Source organism: Numenius arquata, chromosome 7 (genome assembly GCF_964106895.1).
Source record: "Numenius arquata chromosome 7, bNumArq3.hap1.1, whole genome shotgun sequence".
In the NCBI taxonomy this organism is placed as follows: domain Eukaryota; kingdom Metazoa; phylum Chordata; class Aves; order Charadriiformes; family Scolopacidae; genus Numenius; species Numenius arquata.
In genome coordinates this window covers 10,658,133-10,680,729 of record NC_133582.1, presented here as the reverse complement: position 1 = coordinate 10,680,729, position 22,597 = coordinate 10,658,133, and the positions used below count along the sequence as shown (strand labels likewise).

General features: G+C 45.2%; 1 protein-coding gene across 1 annotated transcript; it reads left to right on the top strand.

Annotated features, from left to right (window-relative positions):
- The first annotated feature begins 2,129 nt into the window (after positions 1-2,129).
- On the top strand, positions 2,130-22,333 carry FAXC (failed axon connections homolog, metaxin like GST domain containing). The gene is made up of 6 exons (XM_074150946.1): positions 2,130-2,407; positions 2,798-2,933; positions 8,259-8,455; positions 15,039-15,256; positions 20,359-20,475; positions 22,050-22,333. The coding sequence occupies exons 1-6, from the start codon at positions 2,130-2,132 to the stop codon at positions 22,331-22,333; spliced, it is 1,230 nt and encodes a 409-aa protein (XP_074007047.1).
- The last annotated feature ends 264 nt before the right edge of the window (positions 22,334-22,597 follow it).

Genomic DNA, 22,597 nt, shown 5'->3' with positions numbered 1-22,597 from the left:
TGTAGCAGAGACAAAGCACTTTTCTTCTGTGTCTCTTCACTGCTCTGTTGTAAGAATTTAGCGAAACCTCATGCTGCAAATCATCAGCTGTGGCATGAAGCGGCTACTGCTCTCACTTTCCACTCATCCTTCATTACCTGTGCGCCATCTGTAGCGTGGAGTGGCCCAAAAGCTGTGAAGAAGGTGCTCAGCCCCCACCTTGTGAAGGATGAGGGCAAAGGAGCTCAGCAGGTTTTGGAGGGAGCAACCTGTTTGGGGAACAAGATTTACCAGGTCCCTGGGACCTCTCTGATCCCATCAATTCCCAAGAGCAGGGCATCAGCACAGTATCAAACACATGGTGTGTATCAAACACGGGGCTCTCGCACTGTAACCTGTGGTTACGACCACCCATAAACAACCAAGTTAAAAGTGAGGAACAAAGCAAAATGCTGCAAGGAGCTACAGCAGGAAAGTGTCAGAGCACAGCATCCTTCCCGGTGAGCGCAGGCAGGAGGCAGAGACCACTGCTCTCACTGATGTTGCCCAGCAAAACTAAATGCAAAACTGGCCACCGCAGGCACTTGGAGAAGTTGGCACATGGATCTGAACTCCATGGCTTCGCTGACGGCTCTCCTCTTCCTCGCCTTCCTCCTTTGTCTAATCTGTTCCATAACCTGAGCTAAAGCACCTACAAAGCGCTGGTCATAGACCCTGTCCATCCCCTACCAAACACTGAAAGTTACTCCATTTCTGTGAAGAATCGGGTCACTTCTATTGCCCCTGATGGCATAATACAGTGGAAGCTTTTTGGAACAGCCCTGTTCACACCACAACATTTGATGAAGGACTAAGTTGTTTGGGCAGTGGTATTAATCAGAAAACAAAGGGCACTTGTTAGTGTTTTAGAGTGATACGGATATTTGGCAGAATATAACGCGAATCTAAGACCATCATGGGGCACCCAGGGCCCCCACTGCAGCAGGGAGGTGGCAGGCAAGGGAGCAAGGGGGCTCTCGGCGCCAGACAAACCCCGAGGGATTTGCTTCAGGGCCACTTTGCTTCCCTTCCTCTGTGCCTTTCCCCGCGTAGAGGTGTTCTCCTCCGTCACCTCATCCAGCATCGGGGTAACAGAAGGAAAATTGCCACCAGATGCCGGGTGTTGAGAGACGCCTGTGGCAGTCACGTTCAGAATCATAGAATGGCCTAGGTTGGCAGGGCCCTTTCAGATCATCAACTCCAACCATCAACCTAACATGGACAAAAACCACCACTAAACCGTGTCGCTAAGCTCCACATCTACCTGTCTTTTAAATATCTGCAGGGACGGCAACCCAACCATTTCCCCGGGCAGCCTGTTCCAATGCTTGATAACCCTTTCAGTGAAGAAATTTTCACTAATATCCATCCTAAACTTCCCCTGGCGCAACTTGAGGCCATTTCCTCTTCTCCAATCGCTTATTACTTGGGAGAAGAGACCGACCCCCACCTCTCTACACCCTCCTTTCAGGTAGTTGCAGGGAGCGATAAGGTCTCCCCTCAGCCTCCATTTCTCCAGGCTGAACAACCCCAGCTCCCTCAGCCTCTCCTCACAAGACTTGCTCTCCAGACCCCTCACCAGCTTCGTTGTCCTTCTCTGAACCCGCTCCAGCACCTCAATGTCTTTCTTGTGGTGAGGGGCCCAAAACTGGACACAGCACTCGAGGTGCAGCCTCACCAGTGCCCAGTACAGGGGGGCGATCGCTGCCCCAGTCCTGCTGGCCACACTGATCCTGACACAGGCCAGGATGCTGTTGGCCCTCTCGGCCACCTGGGCACACTGCTGGCTCATCTTCACTGGGCTGTCAACCAACACCCCCAGGCCCTTTCCCGCCGGACAGCTCTCCAGCCGCTCTTCCCCGACCCCCCTCACGGCGCCAAACCACGCTCATTTTAGGGCCCAGAGCGGGGCGGGGGGGGAACGCGGCGCCTCCTCAAGGGCAGGCCCGGCCCCGTCTCATCCACCTCTCCTCCCCTCCCCGCTGCCTTGCGCAGCCGCGCAGCGAAGGCTGAGGGAGCCGCCGGAGCCGCCCGGCGCGGCCCTCCCCGCCGCCGCGGCTGGGCAGGGCAGGGCGGGGGGCTCGGCGGGGGATGCGGGGCCCGGGCACAGCATGCTGTGGGGGGTGGGCCTGGCGGCTCCCCGCTCCTGCGTGGCGGACCTGAGCCGCAACCGCAGCCTGTCGCTGGGGTGGTGCGGGGGGCCGGAGGAACCGCCGCCCGCCTTCTATGGGGGGGGGGAGATCGTCGCCTTCCCGCTGGCGGGCGGGGGCGCGGGCGGCACCATGGCGGCGCTGGGCACCGACTCCTGGTGGAAGAAGACGCTGTACCTGACGGGCGGCGCCTTGCTGGCCGCGGCCGCCTACCTGCTCCATGAGCTGCTGGCCATACGGTGAGGCGGCGGCGGGGGTCCGGGGCGGGCGGCGGGGGGCCTGGGGCGGCGGGGCCGGGCGCTGCCCCCTGAGGAGAAGCGGCGAAGCGAAGGGCGCTCACCTGAGGGGAGAGGGCGCTGAGGCCTGGGGGGGCGGTCGCTCTGCTTCACCGGGGTTTTCGCCCTTTATCCTTTTTTTTTTTTTTTTTTTTTTTTCCTTCCTTTTCGCCGGATCCGATGAATCAAAAACCTGCAGCAGCCAATTGAGGGAGGATGTGTGTGTCGCCTCGGCCAAGGTGTCCTTTGTCTGTTAAATGTACTGATGTATCGTGTGTATCATGCACCTGTATTTTATTTTATTTTGTTTATTTTTATTTTACTTTTTTCTTAATTCCGTTTTCTTTTTGGCAGGAAAGAGCAAGAGCTTGATTCGAAAGACGCTATCATACTGCATCAGTTTTCACGGCCTACCAACGGCGTTCCGAGCTTATCTCCCTTCTGTCTGAAAATGGAAACTTACTTACGGATGGCGGATCTCCCCTACCAGGTACATCTGTGCAGTTTTCCTTTACACTGCAGTTTGCTATGATTTCATGAAATGCCAAACAAGCCTCCCCCCCAGTCTGGCTTACCCCGGGGAGGTGTAAACATACACCTACAACGAGGTGGGTATCCCGACATTTTTTTGTCTCTGCTTAAATTTGGTGTATAGCCTTTAAAGATAATGACTTGAATAAGATTGATCTGGAACAGCTCTGGATTTCACTGGCAAACCTAATGAATGTCAGAAGTTACCTTGGCTGGAAGCGCTGAAGTGGGAGAGTAGTCTGGAGTTTATATAATGCTAAGTGAACCCCAAAACAAAAGCGTAACGTTATTTGGTCTTTTTGAATTTCACCATGGGGTCAAGATTGGGCAGCTGCAGCTTCTTATTTTCCTGGAGGGTTTATCTCTGGAGCTCTCCTGGGAAGACGTGCTTGCCTTTTGCTTCACCTCCCATCGCCAGTGCTTCCTTTCCAGTGAAGGGAGGCAGGGAGGCTTTTAGAGGTCATGAATGCCGCTTCTTAACTGTACCTGGGTGCATCCTGGGCCATTTTCCTGTAGGGGACAAAGCCCGAGCTACTCCTGGTGCATTAAAGCTGGGAGAGCAGAAATTTGAATGTAGCAGTCCCGCCTGTTAGGGTCAAGGTTTAGTGGTGACGCCGCCAGTCTGGCGTGCGCCTTGTTGCGGTGTCACAGGCTGCACAGCCTGCAAGCTCTGTGAGACATGGGACAGGTTTGTTGTTTCTGTTTGTGTGAAGTATTGAGCGTATTTAAGATGGTACAACAGTGGTGACAAATGTAACAAGTATCTTAGGTAGAAGAAATGTGTCTTTCTCCTCCCCCCCGGGAGCGATGTAAATTTGGCACCTTTTATTGTCCTGGAGAGACTGAGCTGTGGGTAAGTTGCCTGCTCGTCCCACATGAGTTCAAGTCACTTCTAACTTCTGCAGACCAAGGTGTAAGGAAGAATGTTTTGTTTATGTCCAGTGTTTTACAGAGGAAAACCAACCATATTACAACTGTGTTTTTCTTGTTTTTTGGGTTTTTTTTTTTTTACTCATTTGTGGTTGATATTCATTCAGCTTCATATGCGATTAAACTCCTTTGCATTGGAAGTGAAAGAAAGCATAATTAGTACATTTTGCTTAAGTCTTTAAAAGCCTGAGTTTAATGTTCATTATCTTACGATTTAATGGTACTTGAATCGGATACTTCAGAGCATTAAAGAGGGAGATTTCCATCCCATGGGATGTAAAAACTATTTTGGTGAGATCTGTTTTCTTTCTAATGGCAGTAGATGCGGTTCAGAGGTTTGCGATGATCAAAGTTGCTCTGGTGGAGAGTAGTTAAAGCCAGCTGCGATTATAAAAGATGGTTGTGACAGGATATGGTCACTTCTAAAAGATAATACTGCGCATTTGTGTGATTCAAGATGGAGTCGTTTAGACAGCTAATGCTGGGTAGAAGTGACTCACCCAGCTTCTTGGGGGGGAGAGAGAGAGAGAGAGAGGTATTTCCAGAGGGTTATCTTCCCCTCTTTATTCTCTGTACTGGTGGTCTGGACTGCTTTTTGGGGTTGCATCTCTCTGTGTCCTTACTCTCTTGGTGTGAGCACCTAAGCTGGCATAGGTCAGCAGAACCACCAAAAGCAACAGTCCCACCTTCAGGGGCTGGTGGCTCCCTCTTGTTCCTTCCTGCATGTGTTTTTTTTGTGGCAGATCAGGCTGGGCCAGAGCTGGCCTAGCTGGAGCCCTGATGGTTTAGTTTATTTGGTTTTAACCCATCTCTGTTCCCCACGTTCAGTGCTGCAGGAGCAGGAACGGGTCCCGCAGATGCTGGGAACGCCAAGTTGCTGCTCTTAGCTGTGCTGGCTTATATGTGCTTAAGATTTTTTTGTGGGGTTACCCGCCCTATGTAGGGCTTTAGAGGTAAGCTTGGTGGAGCTAAGCTTACAAGCTGAGGATGCAGCTTTTTTTTCTGGAAGAGGCAGGTTCTGTTTCTGCCCTTGTGTTAGGATTATGGCACTGTGTTTGGCTCCAATGGGTGGAGGAAGGTATAGATGGGTTGAAGAGGTAGGGGAGCCAGCAGGCAGTGCCGTTCTCAGCTAGAGTTAAGAAGCTTCCTATACTTGGACTACTTGGAGACTTACTTTGTTCCCTCATGGCCATGTTACCTACCTGTGTAGGACATTGTAGGTGAGAGAGGCATCCGATGGTCCCCCTGGCAGGCAGCAGGGTGGGTGTGTCGGGGGGTATGGCTGGACGCAAGAGGAAACAGCTCGCTTCTCTGTGTGCTGGAGGGAGCAGTGATGGAGAAGCAATAGCACTCTGGGTGGCAGCTGGTGCTGGGGTTTGCCTCTGGAGATTTGCTGTGGTCCTCACCTTCCTGGGGAGGGGATGCTTCGAAGGAAGGTGAAATGGGGTGAAGAAAAGGCAGCAGAGGTGGTTAGACTGCTTTTACTCTTCCGATTCCTTGTGTTTATTATAGTGCATCAGACTATTGAAGAACGTGCTGTGTGTTACACAACATGCTTTAATGGCGTGTGAGAAGTGGAATTGGGTGACACATTCCTACCTTACTCTCATCAGAATTTCTCCCAACAGATGCGCTCTTTTAAAGTGCTCACGTTTTCTTGAAACTGCCATTCCAGGTGCGAGTTCTCCATCAAAAATACTTTGGTAGCCTCCCCCCTCCACACCCCAGGCTGGGCTGTCATAGTACCCAGCTGGTTTTTTTTCAAATTTTTGATGCTTTTCTTGATAAAGCTTAGTTTGAAAGAGCCCATTCTGGGTGTTTGTGGAGATCTTTTGGGTGTTCTTTGCTTCCCTCAAATATGGAGAGCTGAGCATTTATGTAATCTGCTAAGTAATTAGCACGGCAGAAACATGCTGGTTTTGTGCCAGCTCTGTGAAGATGGTAGCCTCCTTGGGAAGAGACATGAGTAAAAGCATAAGCAGCAGTAGTTGAAAATGTGGAACCTAATTTTTTCTGGATAGTACTATAAAATTACCCCAGAAGAGCTGTATGCCATTCTGTTTATAAATTCCTCTGTAAATGAGGTTCTGCGGAGTTTTTGTTATTGTCGCTTCGCAGTTCAGTTAAACATACTCGGAGGTATGAGGGGATATTTTGTTTGATTGTTCTTGTTTTTTTAATGATAATACCATAGCTTTTCCTTGCTTTGCAGCTGGAACAATTTTTAAGTGGAAAATTGATAAATATTTGATGGCAATTTGTAGAAGCCATAAGGGTACTGAGGTTTCAAGCCTAAAATTACCCATTTGAGAACAGTGGATGCAGGAACAGTGTAACAGATTTGTCAAGAGACTAAGGTTTTCTCAGGTCGTTGAAAGATGTTTTCTATTTTGTTTGATAAACTGTATGTAATGAAACATGAAAACCCTGAGGAAGCTTTTCAAGCTTACCTAAACCAACTTTCCTATAAGCACTTTAGCTCTCATTTATGTTTTTGAGTGTGTAGTATTAATGCAATACTATGTTTTTACGCAGTGTATTCATATATATATTATGTATGTGCTTGAAGAAATGTGCAGTTGAATAACAAGAACTTGATTTTTTTCTGGGTTGCAGATGATGGGGACTACGGTTATTGCAATATGTAATAAACACATCTTAAAGCCTTCGTGCACAAGAAGGGAAATCTCATACTTACTGAAAGGGCTTAACAAAGATTAAGTCAGCAGTGCTCAGTGCTGTGTAGACAACCTGTGTAGTTCCAGAAAAAGCTTATGATTCTGTAGTAAATTAATAATGAAGAATTATGGAAACCTGTCAGTCTGAGTGCTGAAAGAGCCTTTTTGATGAAGGGAAGGCCTGGAAGGTGGAAGGATGGGGCTGTGCTCTCTGTTCAGCCTCAGGTGTTCAGCAGTTTTAGAGGTTTTCCCATGGACCATGGTAATAACCCCCTATGTCACCCATACGTGCAGGCGGGGTAGATTCAGTTGCTTTATTCACCCACGTAGGGATGCAGTTGATGAGACATTATTTAATCCTGTGTTCCTGCCATGCTGTTTCTTTGGGCAGAAATCCCAGAAAAGGCTACAGCCAGAAGGCATTGTTTTCCCAGCAGCGCTATCTGTTTCTGCTGTTTCCATCCACGAGGGAAGAGCCTCCGGGAATGGCCACACGTTTGTAGTGCTTTGCCCATCCGTGTTTTGAGCAGTAGCCAGGATGCTGCACTCTCAGACCGAGCTGGAGGCCTGTCCTGGTGTACACTCCTTGCTGCAGGAGTACCTTAATCCATCTTTAGTGCATTCAGGGAGGGTAAATATTTAAGGTCCAGAACTGCTAACCTTAAGCCTCCAGCGATTAGGAGCCAGACCCGAAAATGCTTAGGGTGACTGCCAGAGACAGAGCACGGAGCCCATTTATTGTGAGCCTTTATGGTTTGGGTTTCTGAGCTGGGATTTTCCATTCACTAGGTAACAGGACATGAGGAAGTGAATCACAAGAAAATAGAAAGGTCTGCCTTGTGTCTCTGCCTTCAAGAGTAAGAGAGAATTGAAGTCAAATGTCTGATTCTGTTTTGGAAGCCAGCAATTCCTCTTGGGTTTGTCAAATGAGACATAAGTTTTCTAATCTTTGTTTTTTTCACCTTCTCCAACTGTAAAATGGGTAGAATACATTGCTGCTTCTGTGTGAGTGCTCCACTGAGCAGATACACCAGCATTTGGCGGTGCAGTAGTGCTGTGCTGGTGCTGGGCTCTCGGATACCCAGTTTTAACAAGCGGGTCTGTAAATGTATGAGATTTCTAAGTTACAATGTTGCAGAAGCATGGGAAAAAGCAGATTTCCCTTCTGCCTATTGAAGGAAGGATAGACCTTTCATTACACGCTTGTGAGTGTGTGTGTTTTATCCTTGGAGGTAATGCAGCTGCCTGAGGTAGGTAGTGAATGAATCTGCATAAGGTACTTTTAATGTGAAAAGTGCTGCTCTGTGCAAGAGCCAAATTTAGGTGTCAGTCCTGTGATTAAAAATCACAACAAGTGAGAAACACAGTCTTTTGGGAGATCTGAGCATCTCCAAAGCCTTAAATAACCTTAAGTACTTAAATATTATTACATCACATGGCATGAAAGCGTGTAACACCATGCAGGACCTGGAAATAATTTTATCTGAATTATATAGGGTAAAGCTTTTGTTCTGATTGAACAGCTATCACTAGTCTAGAGTATTAATTTTTTAAAAAAACTTTGCCTTTTAAAAACACAGAAAAAATATTTTAAAAGCTTTATTCTCACTGAAACAGAACTTTGAAGGGCCTTTCTTGTCTATATGTTTGTTTGTTTACTTGCTTTTTTTTCTTAGAACTATTTTGATGGAAAACTTTCCCCTCAAGGGAAAATGCCTTGGATTGAATACAATCACAAGAAAGTATCTGGCACTGAGTTCATTATTGACTTTTTGGAAGAGAAACTTGGAGTGAATTTAAATAAACACCTTGGTCCGCATGAAAGAGCTGTTTCCAGAGCCGTGACAAAAATGGTGGAGGAGCACTTCTACTGGTAAGCTTGCGTGGCGAAGCTGGCTGCGTCAGATCTTGCACTGTCAGATCTGCCCCTGTGCTCGTGCCTGGACGTGAATGCTTATTTTTCTCTTGCAGAGAGCTTGGGTACACAGTTATTAGTTCCACAGCTGCTTTCGCCCTAGAAAACTATGGCTTCTGCCTGCGTGGGCTGGTATGAACCAGGGGTGATTCCCCTGAAGAGCTGTCATGCTGTGTAAGCGAGGTGGGGAGTCGAGCCCTTCACCTGCAGCTTTGCAGAAGGGAGCAGCAGTGGGCTGTTCCTCCGTCCTGTTTCATGTGATCTCCGTATAGGATCAGCCCGGTTGATAATGAGCGAATAATCAAGATGGCTGAATATGTTTGTGGTTGTGGTGTGAATAGGTTGGTGGTAATAGTGGATTAACAGGATACTCCTGTTAATATATATTATTGACAACACTGCCAGTTGATAGGATGCAGTCTTAGAGTATCCTGAGAAGCTGAAGTCCATGTATGAATGGAAAACATAAATATAACCTTGTGGATACTTTATGCATTTTACTGACACCTTTGAAAATAATACCAGTGATTTGCCCCCCAGCTTTACATTTCACTCCTTTTCAAGTGCCCTTTCCAGTCTGGATTAGTAGAAGTAGCAGGTGGAAATGGCATTGTGGATGCTACATTGGCTGCCTCAGCAGGCAGTAGTTTGCTTTCTAGCATGCATTTAAGTCCTTGCACTTCTTGTCTTTTAAAAAAAAAAAAAAAAAAAAAAAAAAGCATGATGTAAATTGAATGCATTTACCTGCTTTTTCTTTCACCTTGTGATCAAAGACAAGCAGCAACATGTGTACATATACTTCTTCAAATAATTTTTAGTGTTTCCTGGGAACAATTTTAGCATTCAGTAGGCAGATTCAAATGATGTGGTTTAGAAATGTAATCCCTGCCTTCCAAGAAGTGTGAACTTCACCAATTATGCCTGTCTGCAGTGCTATAGCCTCAAAAATCTGACTCAGTGAGACTGCAGATGTCTTTTTTTTTGTGTTTGTTTATCCCTCCTCAATTATAGCTGCCAAAGGGAAGATGAGGCCTTTTAATCTTCTAACGCTCCATCTCCTTGCCTTAGTATTGGTTGTTTCGCAGTCCATAGACTTAACTGCTTTAAATGTAACATTACTGATGACAAACTTACACCACCGTTGTGTCCCTGCTGTGTGGCTGTTCCAGAGGCTTGTGACCTTGCATTGGTGAGGTTACACCAAGCCAGCTCTTGGTGTGAGGCATCAGCAGTTGTACTGCTGGAATTCCTGGATAACAACTTTGACCATCCTGCTTTTACACCAAAATAAAATCAGGCTTTAGCAGTGTAGGACCGCGTTTCTCCCTGACAGCATTGTATCTGTGGTTGTGGGATCCCTTCACGTTGGTCCTTGAACCTGCGCACTTCCCACCAGAGGACACCAGAAACAGACCCTGAGCTTCAAGTCTCATGGTGAGGAACTTGGGACAGTGATTGCCTCTCTGCAGAACAAGGTTTATAGAATCAAGCCTCCAAAGCAGCGATATAAAATGCGATTCATACCATTTCACTGCCAGCAGCATGCAAAGTAGCTTCATCATAAATAAGTAATACTGTAGTACATTTATCGAACAAAGAAGCAAAGTGCATCCTGTGGTGTGCTGCCTCTGGATGGAGCTAAGCCTGGTGGGTGCTCAGCATCTCATCCTGAAATGTTTAGCTTTTGCTGAGGTAATTGCTCATCTTCACCAATTAGTGCCTCTTACAGGTGGAAATTGCTGCTCTGGCTGGAGCTGAGAGCAATGCAGGGCTGTTGTGAACCTCAGCCTCTAGACACCCTGACTCCATCCCAGGCTGTGATACCTGGCAGGGGCCAGGCAGAAAGACAGCAAGCGAGTGAGCATACCTATTTTCGTGCCGGGATTAGAGCATGTCTCCGAGATGCACAAGGCTGATTTGGAACTGGCACTGGATCTCCTGTCCCTGGAGAATGCCATAACTATTAGGCTTTTGCTATGTTTAAATGGACAAAAGAAAAAAAGCCTGCTAACCCGAATGGGTGCTGGGCTGAGTCAGCAGGAAGGAGATGGGCGCAGATCGGTTTTGTGGCTCTCGTCCCAGGTCCTGGATCCAGAGCAGACCTCTGTCATCTGCTGAAGGCTTGCCCTTGGTCGCCTCCACTGCCTGCAGCGACCCATGGGCCCTTGGAGACCAGCACCCACAGCCGTCTTCAGGATGCGTTGAGTTTTTGGTGTATCTGCAGCACGTTCGTGGGATCAGACCCCTGTGTCAGACAGGCTGGAGGATGTCAGATTCTCACGTCCTTCTGGTGCTGGCACGCTGGACTCAGCAGCACTGCCGGCATTCAAACCAGGCAGTTCCTGGAGGGCTAGCAGTCACTGTGAGGTGCTTTCTGGCACCTTAAGCTTCAGGAGAAGGATCTCAGGCCAATGACACTAATGTGCTTAGTGAGAACCTAAAGCCTTCAATATGCAGCTTAACCAAACTAGCCCATTAGATTGGTTTACCTGGGTTGTCAAACGCAACCCTAGTGATCTATAACTGTGTGTGTATATATTCACACACACGTATTTAACTCGTTTCTTGCTTTGTCTTTCAAGAAGACCACGTAAACATCATGTATGTCACAAGTACTTGAAGTACAGGAAAAGCATGGTATGAGAATACAAATGAATCTGGCTTTGGTTGGCATTCAGACTTGCTATGTATTAAACATAAAATATATTTATAATACAAATATGTTTAAATACATCAAGCCAATTATAAGAGCAACATCTCTCATGCTATTAACAATGATGAGCCTTGAATGCCACTGGCAGCTTAAAAGCCAGTTGCTTTGGGGTGGTGCACAGCAGGTGGGGTTTCTATAGCAGACTGTGGAATGAATTCATTATAATCCTTTTGTATATCAAGAAATTCCACTCTGCACAGGTTCATATAGAAAAAATAACCCCCAGTTCACGTCCGTGTGAATACCTCCCCCTTGCCTTGATGTTCAGACAGTTTGGGGATAATCAGGCAAGCCGCTGTTGATGAGTCACTTTCTCCATCTCTTCTCCTGATTTATGTATTGAGGCCAAAGCTGCTCTTACGTTTAGACTTCAGATTTGCTTCACCCCTGCAGCATTGCTCTTTAACGCATTATTGTTTTATTTATATTCTAAGATTTGTACAGATGTGCTGGCACAAATGGGTATGTTAGTGTTTCCAAAAATGCTCAGTACAGGCCAATGTTTAAAATAATTATGTCATCCTATAAATACTAACTGTAGTTAAAAATGTATAGTTATGCTGAAGTAGGTTATGTAGACTACTCGATTTCTGGCATTTTCTAACCTTTTGTGATGTTGATAATACGCTAGTAATGTAGTCTGAGAAAGGGATGATGGATGGGATTAAATGCAGAGAAGCATGTTTTGATAGGAAGTACAGATTAATGAACCTTTGAATACAATTATTTTAACGAAGTGCCTGTAAAGCCAGATTTAAAAGTCCTTTTAACTGTCTCTCCGAGTCTGAGCCTGCTTTTTTCTTTGCTTTTGTGTGCTCAAAACCATAAAATTTTAGGAGTAAACTCTGTGGTTGTCTATTTAGCTGCCTTCATTGCCCATGTAAATTTGAGATTTGGGACATGTGACAACTCTACTCATTCAAAGTGACAAGCAGATGTCTTAAGATTGTGTCTGACAGTTTAGCCTAAGCAGGATTACCTAAATCCTGTGCAGCTCTGCTCTTCCTGCGTTGCTGTCCTGATCGCTAAACGCTTTGTCTGATCTCTGCTTCTTCCAGACCCAAAGACCTTCTGCCCCAGAGCAAGCAAATGAGCGCTAGGGACGTGTATTTTTGATTTGAGGTATAGGCTAATTAGCTTTGCGGAAAACCTTCTTCATCCTGTCTCGTGAAATTAAAGCCATCCTGGACATGGTTGATTGTTCTTGGTGTGGTGCCAACTCACTCATATGAACAATAGTGATGGCACCTCCATAGGTCTGAGTTGGTCTTGTGTGACTGGGATGACTTTTAGAAAATGCTGCAGCAGTATCTCCTTTGTTCTTTTTCTGTTTTGTTTTGGTTTCTTTTTCTTTTTGACCCTTTCCATGGCCAGGCCTGCCATTCTAAAGCAACTAAGTTGTGTTGCAGAGTTGCTGGGTGAAGCTGGTCAGGTCCATGCTGGGAAAAGAGGGTCTTTGCAGCGAGACGCACAGCAGTCCTCTTGGAGAGCAGGGTTGGATTTTTTTTAGTTTATTCAAGTAATAAATAATAACTTATAGATAGTTTTTGTGATTATTTCCCAGCGTTTGCACTGAGACCAGAGTTCTTCCTGTTCAGAGCTGTAGCTACCCAAGGGACCTTGTCCTTTCTCAGGCCTGTGGAGCATGACTACTGAAATGTTCTGCTCTATGGAACACCCTTATGCTTTCAGCCCAGTCTTCTTTCCATCCTTCTTAAATCCTGGTTCATCTTTGTTCCTGGAGCAAAGCAGTCTTGCACCATATCTTCTAGCCAAAGACAATGCCTCTGGAGTTTCAGTAGTTGTTCACTCCTGTGCTTGCTGGCTTCCCGTTCCCCCTTCTTGTGCTGGTGCCTCTCGCTAAATCTGGATTTGTTTCAAACTCTGCTGTGCTGAAACCAGCCCAATGGCTTGAGTTCATCCATCTATTTTGAAAAACAAGGATTGTGCGGAACGCCCCCATTCGAAGAGTGGTACTGAAGTGTGTGAAGTGTCATCAGGATGCTTTTGTCATATAGTCTAAGAGGTTGTGAAGAAACCTGTTGAGGATAAAAGCCATCAGAAACAGAACAGGTGCATTTTTGTTCTTCACTGTTCATGCATTTGCAGTAAAATCTGCAGTGACTGTTACTGACTTTGCTCAAGCTGATTTCATTAGAAGTCATTCTCCTGCAGTGGATGGTTTTTAATAGAATTAAAATGCCTTTTACCTGCTCTGTTCGGAGCATTCTAAATTTGAACTGTAACTGGATTTTTTTTCAGCTGTTATGCCAAATATTCTTATACCTCATGTTATTAGTAATTCAAGTAAAGAATCTGTGGAAACAAAGATTAGAACATTTTCATGGTGTAAACATAGTTATTCATTGATGGTGCTGCTGAATTCAACTTCTGTTCATGACATACAGGAGTTTCATAAAACATACATTTAAAAAAAAAATCACAGGAGTTCTTCAGGAGATACAGCTTTGGTTTTTTTTATCTGTCTTGAATTAGGCGATCCATATCAGCACTAAGGAAATTATGTGTAATTGGAAATATGTACAAAGATAAAACTGAAGTCATATTCCAAACAAAAAATTGACCTCTGATCATATTGGAAATGGAAAGATTTGATTATTAAGCTTAATATTTAATGTAATTGTGTACACAAACTTGCAACTTTGGATATTTCAAGTTTTCGATCTAGCTGCATCATGTCTCCATGAGCCTGTTTTCCTATGATCTGAAATACATAAATCCACTTTTATATTTTTTGGTTTGGAAATTGCTACAAATGCATTGGAATGTGCATATCAACTCCCAGTGTTTCTGAGACCCTGTTGGCTTCGTCTGTTTGTCATGCCTACTTTGAGGTGTCTTTAGCCTTTTTTCCAACATCCCTTGAACTTGGTGACAAAAGTCATATGGTCGTTTTGGTTTCTTTGTGATGAGAGAAGATGCTAGATATTAAAAAGGTTAATGCTTTTTTTTCATAAGTTTCTTGAGTAGCAGCAACAGCAAGTAATTTTTTTGTTTGCCTACAACATTAATAAAGGTAAAAATTCATGTAGGAAACAAAAATTTTGGCTGGTAAGACAAATTTTTATAAAAAGACCTTTCAAAATAATACATTTGCTGTTCAATAAAGCTGAAATGCAGCCCCAAATACAGCGGAGTCCTTTGGAAATATCTCTCACATAGAATCAACATTTTGAAGACACAAAAAAATACAGGAGAAAACTGATCCAATAGCCACCATCCCTTTGGTTTTTTTTTTAAATTTTATCCGTAAAAGATTGTGCCATTGTTAGTTTCTGAGGAGAGCAGAGATCTGAAAAATGACTGCTTCAGTATTTATGTTGGGGCAAAGTTTCTGCTTGGCTAAGTTTCAGTAGTACGGAAAGCGGGGAGAACAGGTTGGTGGGAAAGACTGGTTTCTTTGTGGGCTGCGGTGGTGGTGTTTTCCCCAGGTCTGTGCAGTCAATCGTCTTTAGCTAATAAATCCTTTTTGGCAGTTTTGGCACTGCATTTTGTTATGCGACTTTAGCAGAATTCTGCAGCTTCTATTTTGTATTTCAATGTGAATCCCATTTTCTCTTGAATGAGTCATGATTTACGGAGAGAATAAGCACGGGGCAGTCTGTGTAGGTGTTGCAAAGTCATTTTTCTCTGCTGTCGCTCTGAGGTGCGTGAGGGTCTACTCCTTATGGGAAGCTACCTCTCCATCGGGGCAGTGGGCACCCGGCGCTAAGGAAACTCGCTGCCTAACCTTTTGCGAGCCTTTGCAGGGTGCTGATGGGCTGTCTGGGTATTGCACCGCTCTAACTTATTTTCGCATCCTTCTAGGACTTTAACTTATTGCCAATGGGTGGAAAATCTTCACGAGACGCAGAAGATGGTCTCGCTGTTTGGCCCCTTCAGTGACTTGCTGAAGTGGATCCTCTGCCACCTGACCAAAGGGATCGTGAAGCGGGAGATGTATGGCCATGGCATTGGCCGCTTCTCGGAGGAGGAGATGTACACGCTGATGGAGAAGGACATGCGGACCCTCGCAAGCCTCCTGGGTAATGTACTCTTAAGTTCCCTGCCTTCTGTTTGATCACAGCCCGCTGTCCACAGGATGAAATCCACTGCGAGTGCTTCCTGGCAGCTTGATCGCGTAGACAAATAATCTCATTTTGTCAGTAGGTAGAGTCCATGCCGCTGCTGCCACTCAGTCCCACCCTCGTTCCAGCAGGGACAGTGTTTCTTTCCCCCTGTTTGTTACCAAATTGTGTCTCTCGAGGGCTAAGCAGCTCTCTTCTCTGCGCACCCACTATCTGCATCAAGAGGAGCAGAACATGGCCTGCAATATAGGAAGAGCATTTTGCTATGTGAATTTAGGTAAATGTAGTGTTCAGTTCTGCAAATGAAACCTCTTATTTATATTTGGGGGGGTGGTGTGTGTGCATCTCATTTTTTTTTTCATGGGACTCATGGCTGTTTGATCGTTTTCTGAAAACACTTCACAGATGTTGTTTAGATGAGCTGGACTTTGTATTTGGTTGGTCTTAGCAGCTTTATTCAAAGCTGCCAGTAGGAGATAGGTTTGTGTTGTCAAAGCAGGTGGATTTATGCTTCTTGGTTGTCATGGGTGGATCCCATGACAAATCTCAAGGGTTAGTCTCAAGGTTGACCTCACTTAGCTAGAACCACACGAGCCTCATTTCTGTTGTGTAGCTCAGGCTGAAATCTGCAGTGGAGCTGCCTACACTGTGCTTCTCGCTTTGCAGTCTGCTGTGAGCTGACCATATTGTGCTTCTGTTTAAAATTTGCATTTTGAGGAACTGGTTTGGGGCAGATTGTCGCTTCCCTTGAGCTTGTGTCTCTCTTGTGAAAGGAACCAAGACAAGGTGGTACTTGTGTGACTACTTTGTTCCCTGTTACGACGGCTTTAAAGAGGTGGCTGAGTGGAGGGCAGGAGGAACACCTCCCTGCCCTGTGTTTCGGACCGAAGACATATTGCACATGCTCTAAATAAATAAGTGTGGAGTGGATGGAGAGAGCAAGGTGAGGAGAGCCCAGCAGAAGGCAGAAACTGAGTGCTTAATCAGAAAGGGAACGGAGATGCTTCTGGACTTCCAATGTGTTTTGGAAAGGAAGATGTTTGCATAGGACCTAGGTGGGGCTGTGTAGAGTTTTCTGTGAGTTTTGTCTTCTGAAACAAACCTGCCAAATTGCTGGACTGGGAGCAAGGTAGAGAAAAGACATGTGATGCATGGGCACACTGGACAAGGGGGAGGGATTTATTAACAGCCCCTCTTCTGTCAATGCTTTCTCATGCTGCATTTTGTTTATTAACAAAAAAGTTACCTGTTCTAGTGCCTCTTCAAAGAAAACCTAGTTTTGGAGCTTAGGAGGTCCCTTTTCTTCCTGAGGGAGGAAGGGTGGGAGCACCTCATTTTAGAAGAGGAGGCCTGGGCACATCTCAGAGCTGTGGCCATCTCAGGGTGCCCTCTACTGTGGGACTACTGTTGCCATAGCTTTGAGGCTGGCATGGCATGACTTCATGTACGTCACAGAGAGGAATGAGGTTGGGATGGGTGATGGAGCAAGTTCAACCTGTGGCTTGGGAGCTCAGCAGAGCCCCCTCGTTCTGGCTCGGCAAGGCTGGCAGGCTGAAGGGAGCAGCAGTGGATGTGTCTATGTGAAAGTCAGAGCAGACGTAACCTTCAAGAGAAAACTGAAACATGTGCCCGAGTACCTGTAAAAGTCTCTTGGTTTGCTTATTTGAAGTCTGCATCCTTCTGTCTCTGGAATCTATGCTGACACTCAGATTTGTAAAGTCTTTTTCATCTTCCCCTCTGAAACGGATGTCAGATTAGTTAGGGTGCAGTGACGTGAATTCTATTTGCCCTTTTGATTATTGGTGCATTTATCTACTTTTCTATAATTGCCTCAATTTTTCATTAACACCAGCATGCCCAGGTTTTCTCCAGCCAGCTGTTTATGGTTGGGTCTGGTAACTGTGGCCTCCAGGTAGTATCCTGGGATGGGGACAGGAGGTGGGATGAGGACTTCCAGCCTGACTGGAGACTCCTGTTACACAGGGGGAAGGAGGAGGCGGTCACTCAATCTGTTGCCTGCACAGCAATCATTGTGAGATTCTACTCCATGTATATGTGCCCATGTATTTCCCCTTTAAAGGAGGCAGTTGGGATTTTGGCTGTTAATTAGAGGGCAATTTTAAGAGCTTAAAAAGGATGCCCACCTTGCAGAATAGCTACACATACCAAACTAGCTGTCAGTCATCAGGCATATCAGATTAATTTAATGCTCCCCATTTTTTAACAGAGCTATTCACATGGGAAGAAGAATGACTTTTAAATTCCAAGAGCTGCTTCCAGAGAATGATAACTTGGCAGCTGCCAGGTCTTGTGACACTCATTTTGACGTTCCCAGTCACATCTTGAGTGCTTTTTTTTCTTTCTTTTTCATTTCTGAGAATCATTTTTCCTTCTTCCATGTACCTGTTTCCCTAACAGATCTCTTACAAACGTGGGAATTGGAACATAGAATCCTGTGATGGATCAGCCTGCTCTGTTGGTATCAGCTTGCTCTCTGTCCTGCGTTTTCAACCAGAAATGTAATTTCCTTGTCTTGTAGTTTCCTACTGCCTGACAGTAGTGTAAGGAAGTGAGGGCAGCTGGGCATATGAACTAGCAATATATAAAAATATATGTTTTAGTAATTATTTAAAAGATGCAAGTGAGTGAGCAGTGCCCATAAATCTGCTAGTGCTCTCAACTGTCTGCCTGCCTCAGGCTTTTGGGTAAATGGGGATTTTGATTAGGGAGTTGCAGGGCAGCAGCTGCCCGCACTGGCTTTTGAAAAGCATTTGGTGTTTTGTGGAGGGCAGGGGTGCTCAGAGCTGAAACACAGAGGTGGGACTAACCTGAACCCAAGCCTCTAACGCTAATTGAAATGCCCTGCAGCAGCCTGCGTGGGCTGTACGTGCTTGCTGAGGAAGGGTGCAGGTCTCCTGTAGGTCCTGTCTATCATAGATCTGTCTCTTGCCAGGGATTCTTGACCCACTGCTGAAGTAGCTGCTTTTTAATCCTCTGGTGCGTGTATTTGTCAATAGTGGAGCTGTGTGCTCTCACATCCCTGGGCAGTACAAATTCCACCCAAGTCTGGTGTGACCAGGCGATTGCATTTCTGTTGGGGTAGGGAGGGGATAGGGTGAGGTGTTGGAGACGATTAGCACTATGGCAGCCTCCATGCGACACGAGCCGTGTTACCTGGCATAAAACTAGACACTGAGAGATGATACCTGCTCTGTCAGACAGTCTTCTGGAAAAATGTTGCACTGGAAGTTTTGGGAATGGATTGGAACTGATAGAAGGAAATGTGTGTGGAGGCTGTGTTGTGCAGTGCAGGGTGACCAGATTTGCAGTTTTATGGAACCACAGCTCTATTTCTTCCTCTTTCCCTTTGTTTCCACGCACCTGAGGGTGCAGGTGCTGTGCCTGGGGGACGGGGGGGTCACTCCGCTAGCCGTTCATCCCTCACTCACTGCCTGCTTTAGTTGTAGCAAGATAGGAACAGCAATATTGCTTCCCAGCACAACATCGTTATGGATCGAGTCTCAGACCTGGTTGTATGGTGCTAAATTCCTAGTGTTGGCATATAACTGTGGTTTGGGGACCAATTTTTGAGCTGTGTTTGAGATCGATGAATGCTCAGTGTCACATAAATACTGAAAAGACACAACATTTACCTTGTACATACTTTTCAAAGAATAGATTGATGCCGCCGTGAAAGAGCCGGGGAGAGTTAACTCCATGTTAAAATTGCACCCGACAGGCCAGAGGAGGTTATTGTTACTGGTTATGCCTGAGCAGTGCTTTGCTACACTGTAGTACAGGGGGATGACAGCGTTTGTTGTACTGTACTCTGGAATTTGATGTATTTTACTGCTGGACAGTTTTTCTAAACTCACTCAATAACCCTAACATTTAATAACCAGCTGAATTACAGGCAGCTTATGTTGGGCAGGGGAAGAATGTCCTGGGGAGACGGGATAACTGGATTTGGAGAATTCAATTACATACCACATTTCACAGAGTTTATAGCACTTTGGGCCGAGGCAGGGACAGTGCAACCGTCTAAGCTGACCTCTGCAATACCGCATGTTTCACCTGCGTGCTCCGTGTGCGGTCTTTGCTCCAGCTTTTGTGCCTGTGGTGAGGAAACAAGTTTATACTGTACACTTATTTTAAAATGGTGGCTTTGGAACGTGATTTTCTTCCCTATCTTAGGCAGCTATCCATCCTGGCGTTGGGGTACCCAGAGGGGTAAGCAGAATAGCGGTATGGAGTGGACATGTCCCTCCTCTGACTCAGGCCAGTCCCAAGCAACCTGTGTGCCTTATGTGCCTCTGTTTGGTCCCTGGCAGGTAGAAACCAGTGCTTGGGGGTGGAGACACTGCACTTGGTGGTGTGAGAGATGTTCACTCCAGTCTATGGCTGTGTCCTCCTTGAGATGCAGGTCATTCCTGGGCAGTCTGACTGCTCCATCAGTTTCAGCCTGAGCAAATGGTGGGAGAGGAAAGCTTTGGGTATGACTTCCTTTTTTTGTGTGATCAGATGGGTAACCTGAAACTGGATCTGCACGCATGAGAGATACGGGGTGAAGTAGCTTCTTTCAGCAAGTGCATTTGTGATTTTGAACCAGGGTTGAATGATTTTGGGTTTGCACCAAAGGAGAAAATCATGCTTTCGGGCACCTGCTGGCTGCAGAAAAGATTTTAAATGCAGCAGCAGGAGTGCAGTGTGTATGTGCTGCCAGCGGTGATGAGCGGAGGAGGTTACTTGGCCAGTGGTGGTTCTGTAATTGGCCTGGTTACAGAAGAGGTGAGCAGAGGGGAAGCTGCAGTAATGGATTTCACCTGCTGAACCCTAGCAACAGCTTTTGAACTGTATTCAACATTGAATCCCTGTCTTTGAACCAGTGAACATTTTCAGCTAAATGATTTCAGTAAAAAAAATAAATGCTAAAGATGTAACCAGGCAATGTTGGGTGTTTTTTTGTGTGTGGTTTTTTTCAGTTCTTTTTTTTTTTTTTTTTTTTTTTAACTGGGGGGAAGTGACATCCAGTTGAGAAGTGTTTGCTGTTGTATTTACAGGTGACAAGAAGTACATTATGGGACCAAATGTTTCCACTGTTGATGCCACTGTCTTCGGGCATCTGGCACAGGCAATGTGGACGCTACCAGGGACTCGACCAGAGAGGCTGATCAAAGGTAAGAAAGCTTAAGTGATCTCTGATGGAAAAAATCCTGGTGATGTTTGCCATGTTTAAACTTGGTGCGCCTTGTAAGGACACGTGAAGACTGCAGCAGCACTTCAACTGCATCACAGGCTGTTCTTGCCTTTGATGTAGCGTTTGTATCCTGTAATGTTGTTTTGTCTTAAAATTCTTGTTTGTTTTCTCTTTAATGTTCTACACGGTAATTGTTTCTGTTCCTGCACTTGATCTTTTCCCTGTTTAACATAGCAAAGACTGAAAGCCTCTAAAGAATGAATGCTGGGTAAAATGTGAGAAGACACAAGCACGGCCATGAGCCAAATTCTGCTGAGCTCAGTGGTTTCATTGAACTGCAAGTGCTATTGTCCCACTGAAATTACAGCCTTTGCTGTTACTGAAGATGCTGGGCAAGGAAAAAGTCCAGCCTGGCTTTAGAGTCGCTGTGTTTTTGCATGAATTGGAAACATACTCCTTTCCTCCACTAATTTTTCTCTTTTTTTTTTTCTCTTGTGGGGTGGTATAGGCATGTGAAAGTATCTTTGCATCTCTTTTCAGAATAAAACCAGGCAGTATGGAAGAGCTAAGGAGGAAAAGAATGTGAAATAGGTGGAAAAGGAATGAATCTGACCTGTAGGTCTACTCTGTGCGAGAGAGCTACTAAAGCAATAGTTAGGAGACGTAGACTTGCTCATTATTAAAACTTTGAGGGGAAAAAAATACTTGAGATTAGGACGTAAGTATTGTCTATATAGTTCTTCCCCTTGATGTCTGGGGTATCACAGATAAAATTCTGAAGGGTCTGTGGCTTTCAGGAAGAAATACTATGTCTGTTGAACTAGTTTGTCTCTAACAAAAATAAACAGATGATAATAGATGCAAATACCCAGGCAGTGTGGATGATTCTCTGTACCTATCCACCTATGCATGCTATTGTGAGTGCAGGTTTCACATAGACGTTCCCTTTAATATGCTATTATTTCTTTGTTCTTTGAAGTTTTTTGTAGTTTCTTCTCTAAGCATTTACGTGTGTATATACATAAGGCATAAGATACTGAGGCTGGGAACGTTAAGGGTGAGCCAGTGATGGTATAAAAACTTAAGAATGTGAATTTATCTTGCAGACAACGCTGCCATCTGGTGGTGTAAAACCCAAATTCACTGTATTTTAATAAGTGTATTGTGTATATATAGGATCAAATTTTGTCTTTAGAAACCAGGTTTATGCAATATAAGCAGGAATTTTGCTATGAAAAACTTACAGTATTAGTACCTTGTTTTGATTAATTTCTGCAGAGGTTGAGTTTGGGGTAGCTATTTTGCTACATGCTTTTACGTTTATTCCAGTGTAACCCTTCTTATGTGTAGGTTAATAATACGTGTTTTAAGTTACATGAAAGTTAGAAACAGAGCCTCTGAGAGAATTGATGGGATCTTGGAGTTTTGAAACCTCTTTGGAAAGAACCTGCACAATGTGTTTCCAAACAGTGCTAAGGTCTTTGTGCGTCAGCAGGTGAGTTAGAGCATTATTGACCGGAGGTATTTACTGGTGTCTCTTGTGCTGTGTTGCAGGTGAACTGATTAATCTTGCTATGTATTGTGAAAGAATAAGGAGGAAATTTTGGCCAGAATGGCACCATGATGATGATAACACTCTGTATGAATCTGAGGAGAGCAGCGAAGCAAGCAAGACTTACTCCCCTTTGCAGGACTTCAGTTTTTATTCAAGGACAGAAACATTCGATGAGGAAGGGAACAGTATTTCTCAAACCCCTGACACAGATTACACAGGACACTCCCTCTTTGACTCGGATGTGGACATGGATGACTACAGAGATCATGAACAATGCAAGTGATGTGTACAAGCATCTCCCATTTTGCAGACAAGCTGTTTCTTGGGATCAGTGTGATTTATTTTCTCCTCCAGGTCAGGAAGAGGTTTATACCACTTTGGAGGAGACCATTGTGCTTGACTCAGCTGTCACGTGCTACCCAGACTATTTCAACTTTAATTCATTTTGTGTAACTGTTCAGGTGAAACCACGGTAAACATTTATTTAAAACACAAATGGGCAAACTGGAGGTCCAGAGGGCAACAGGACCTTTCAATCTACATTTTT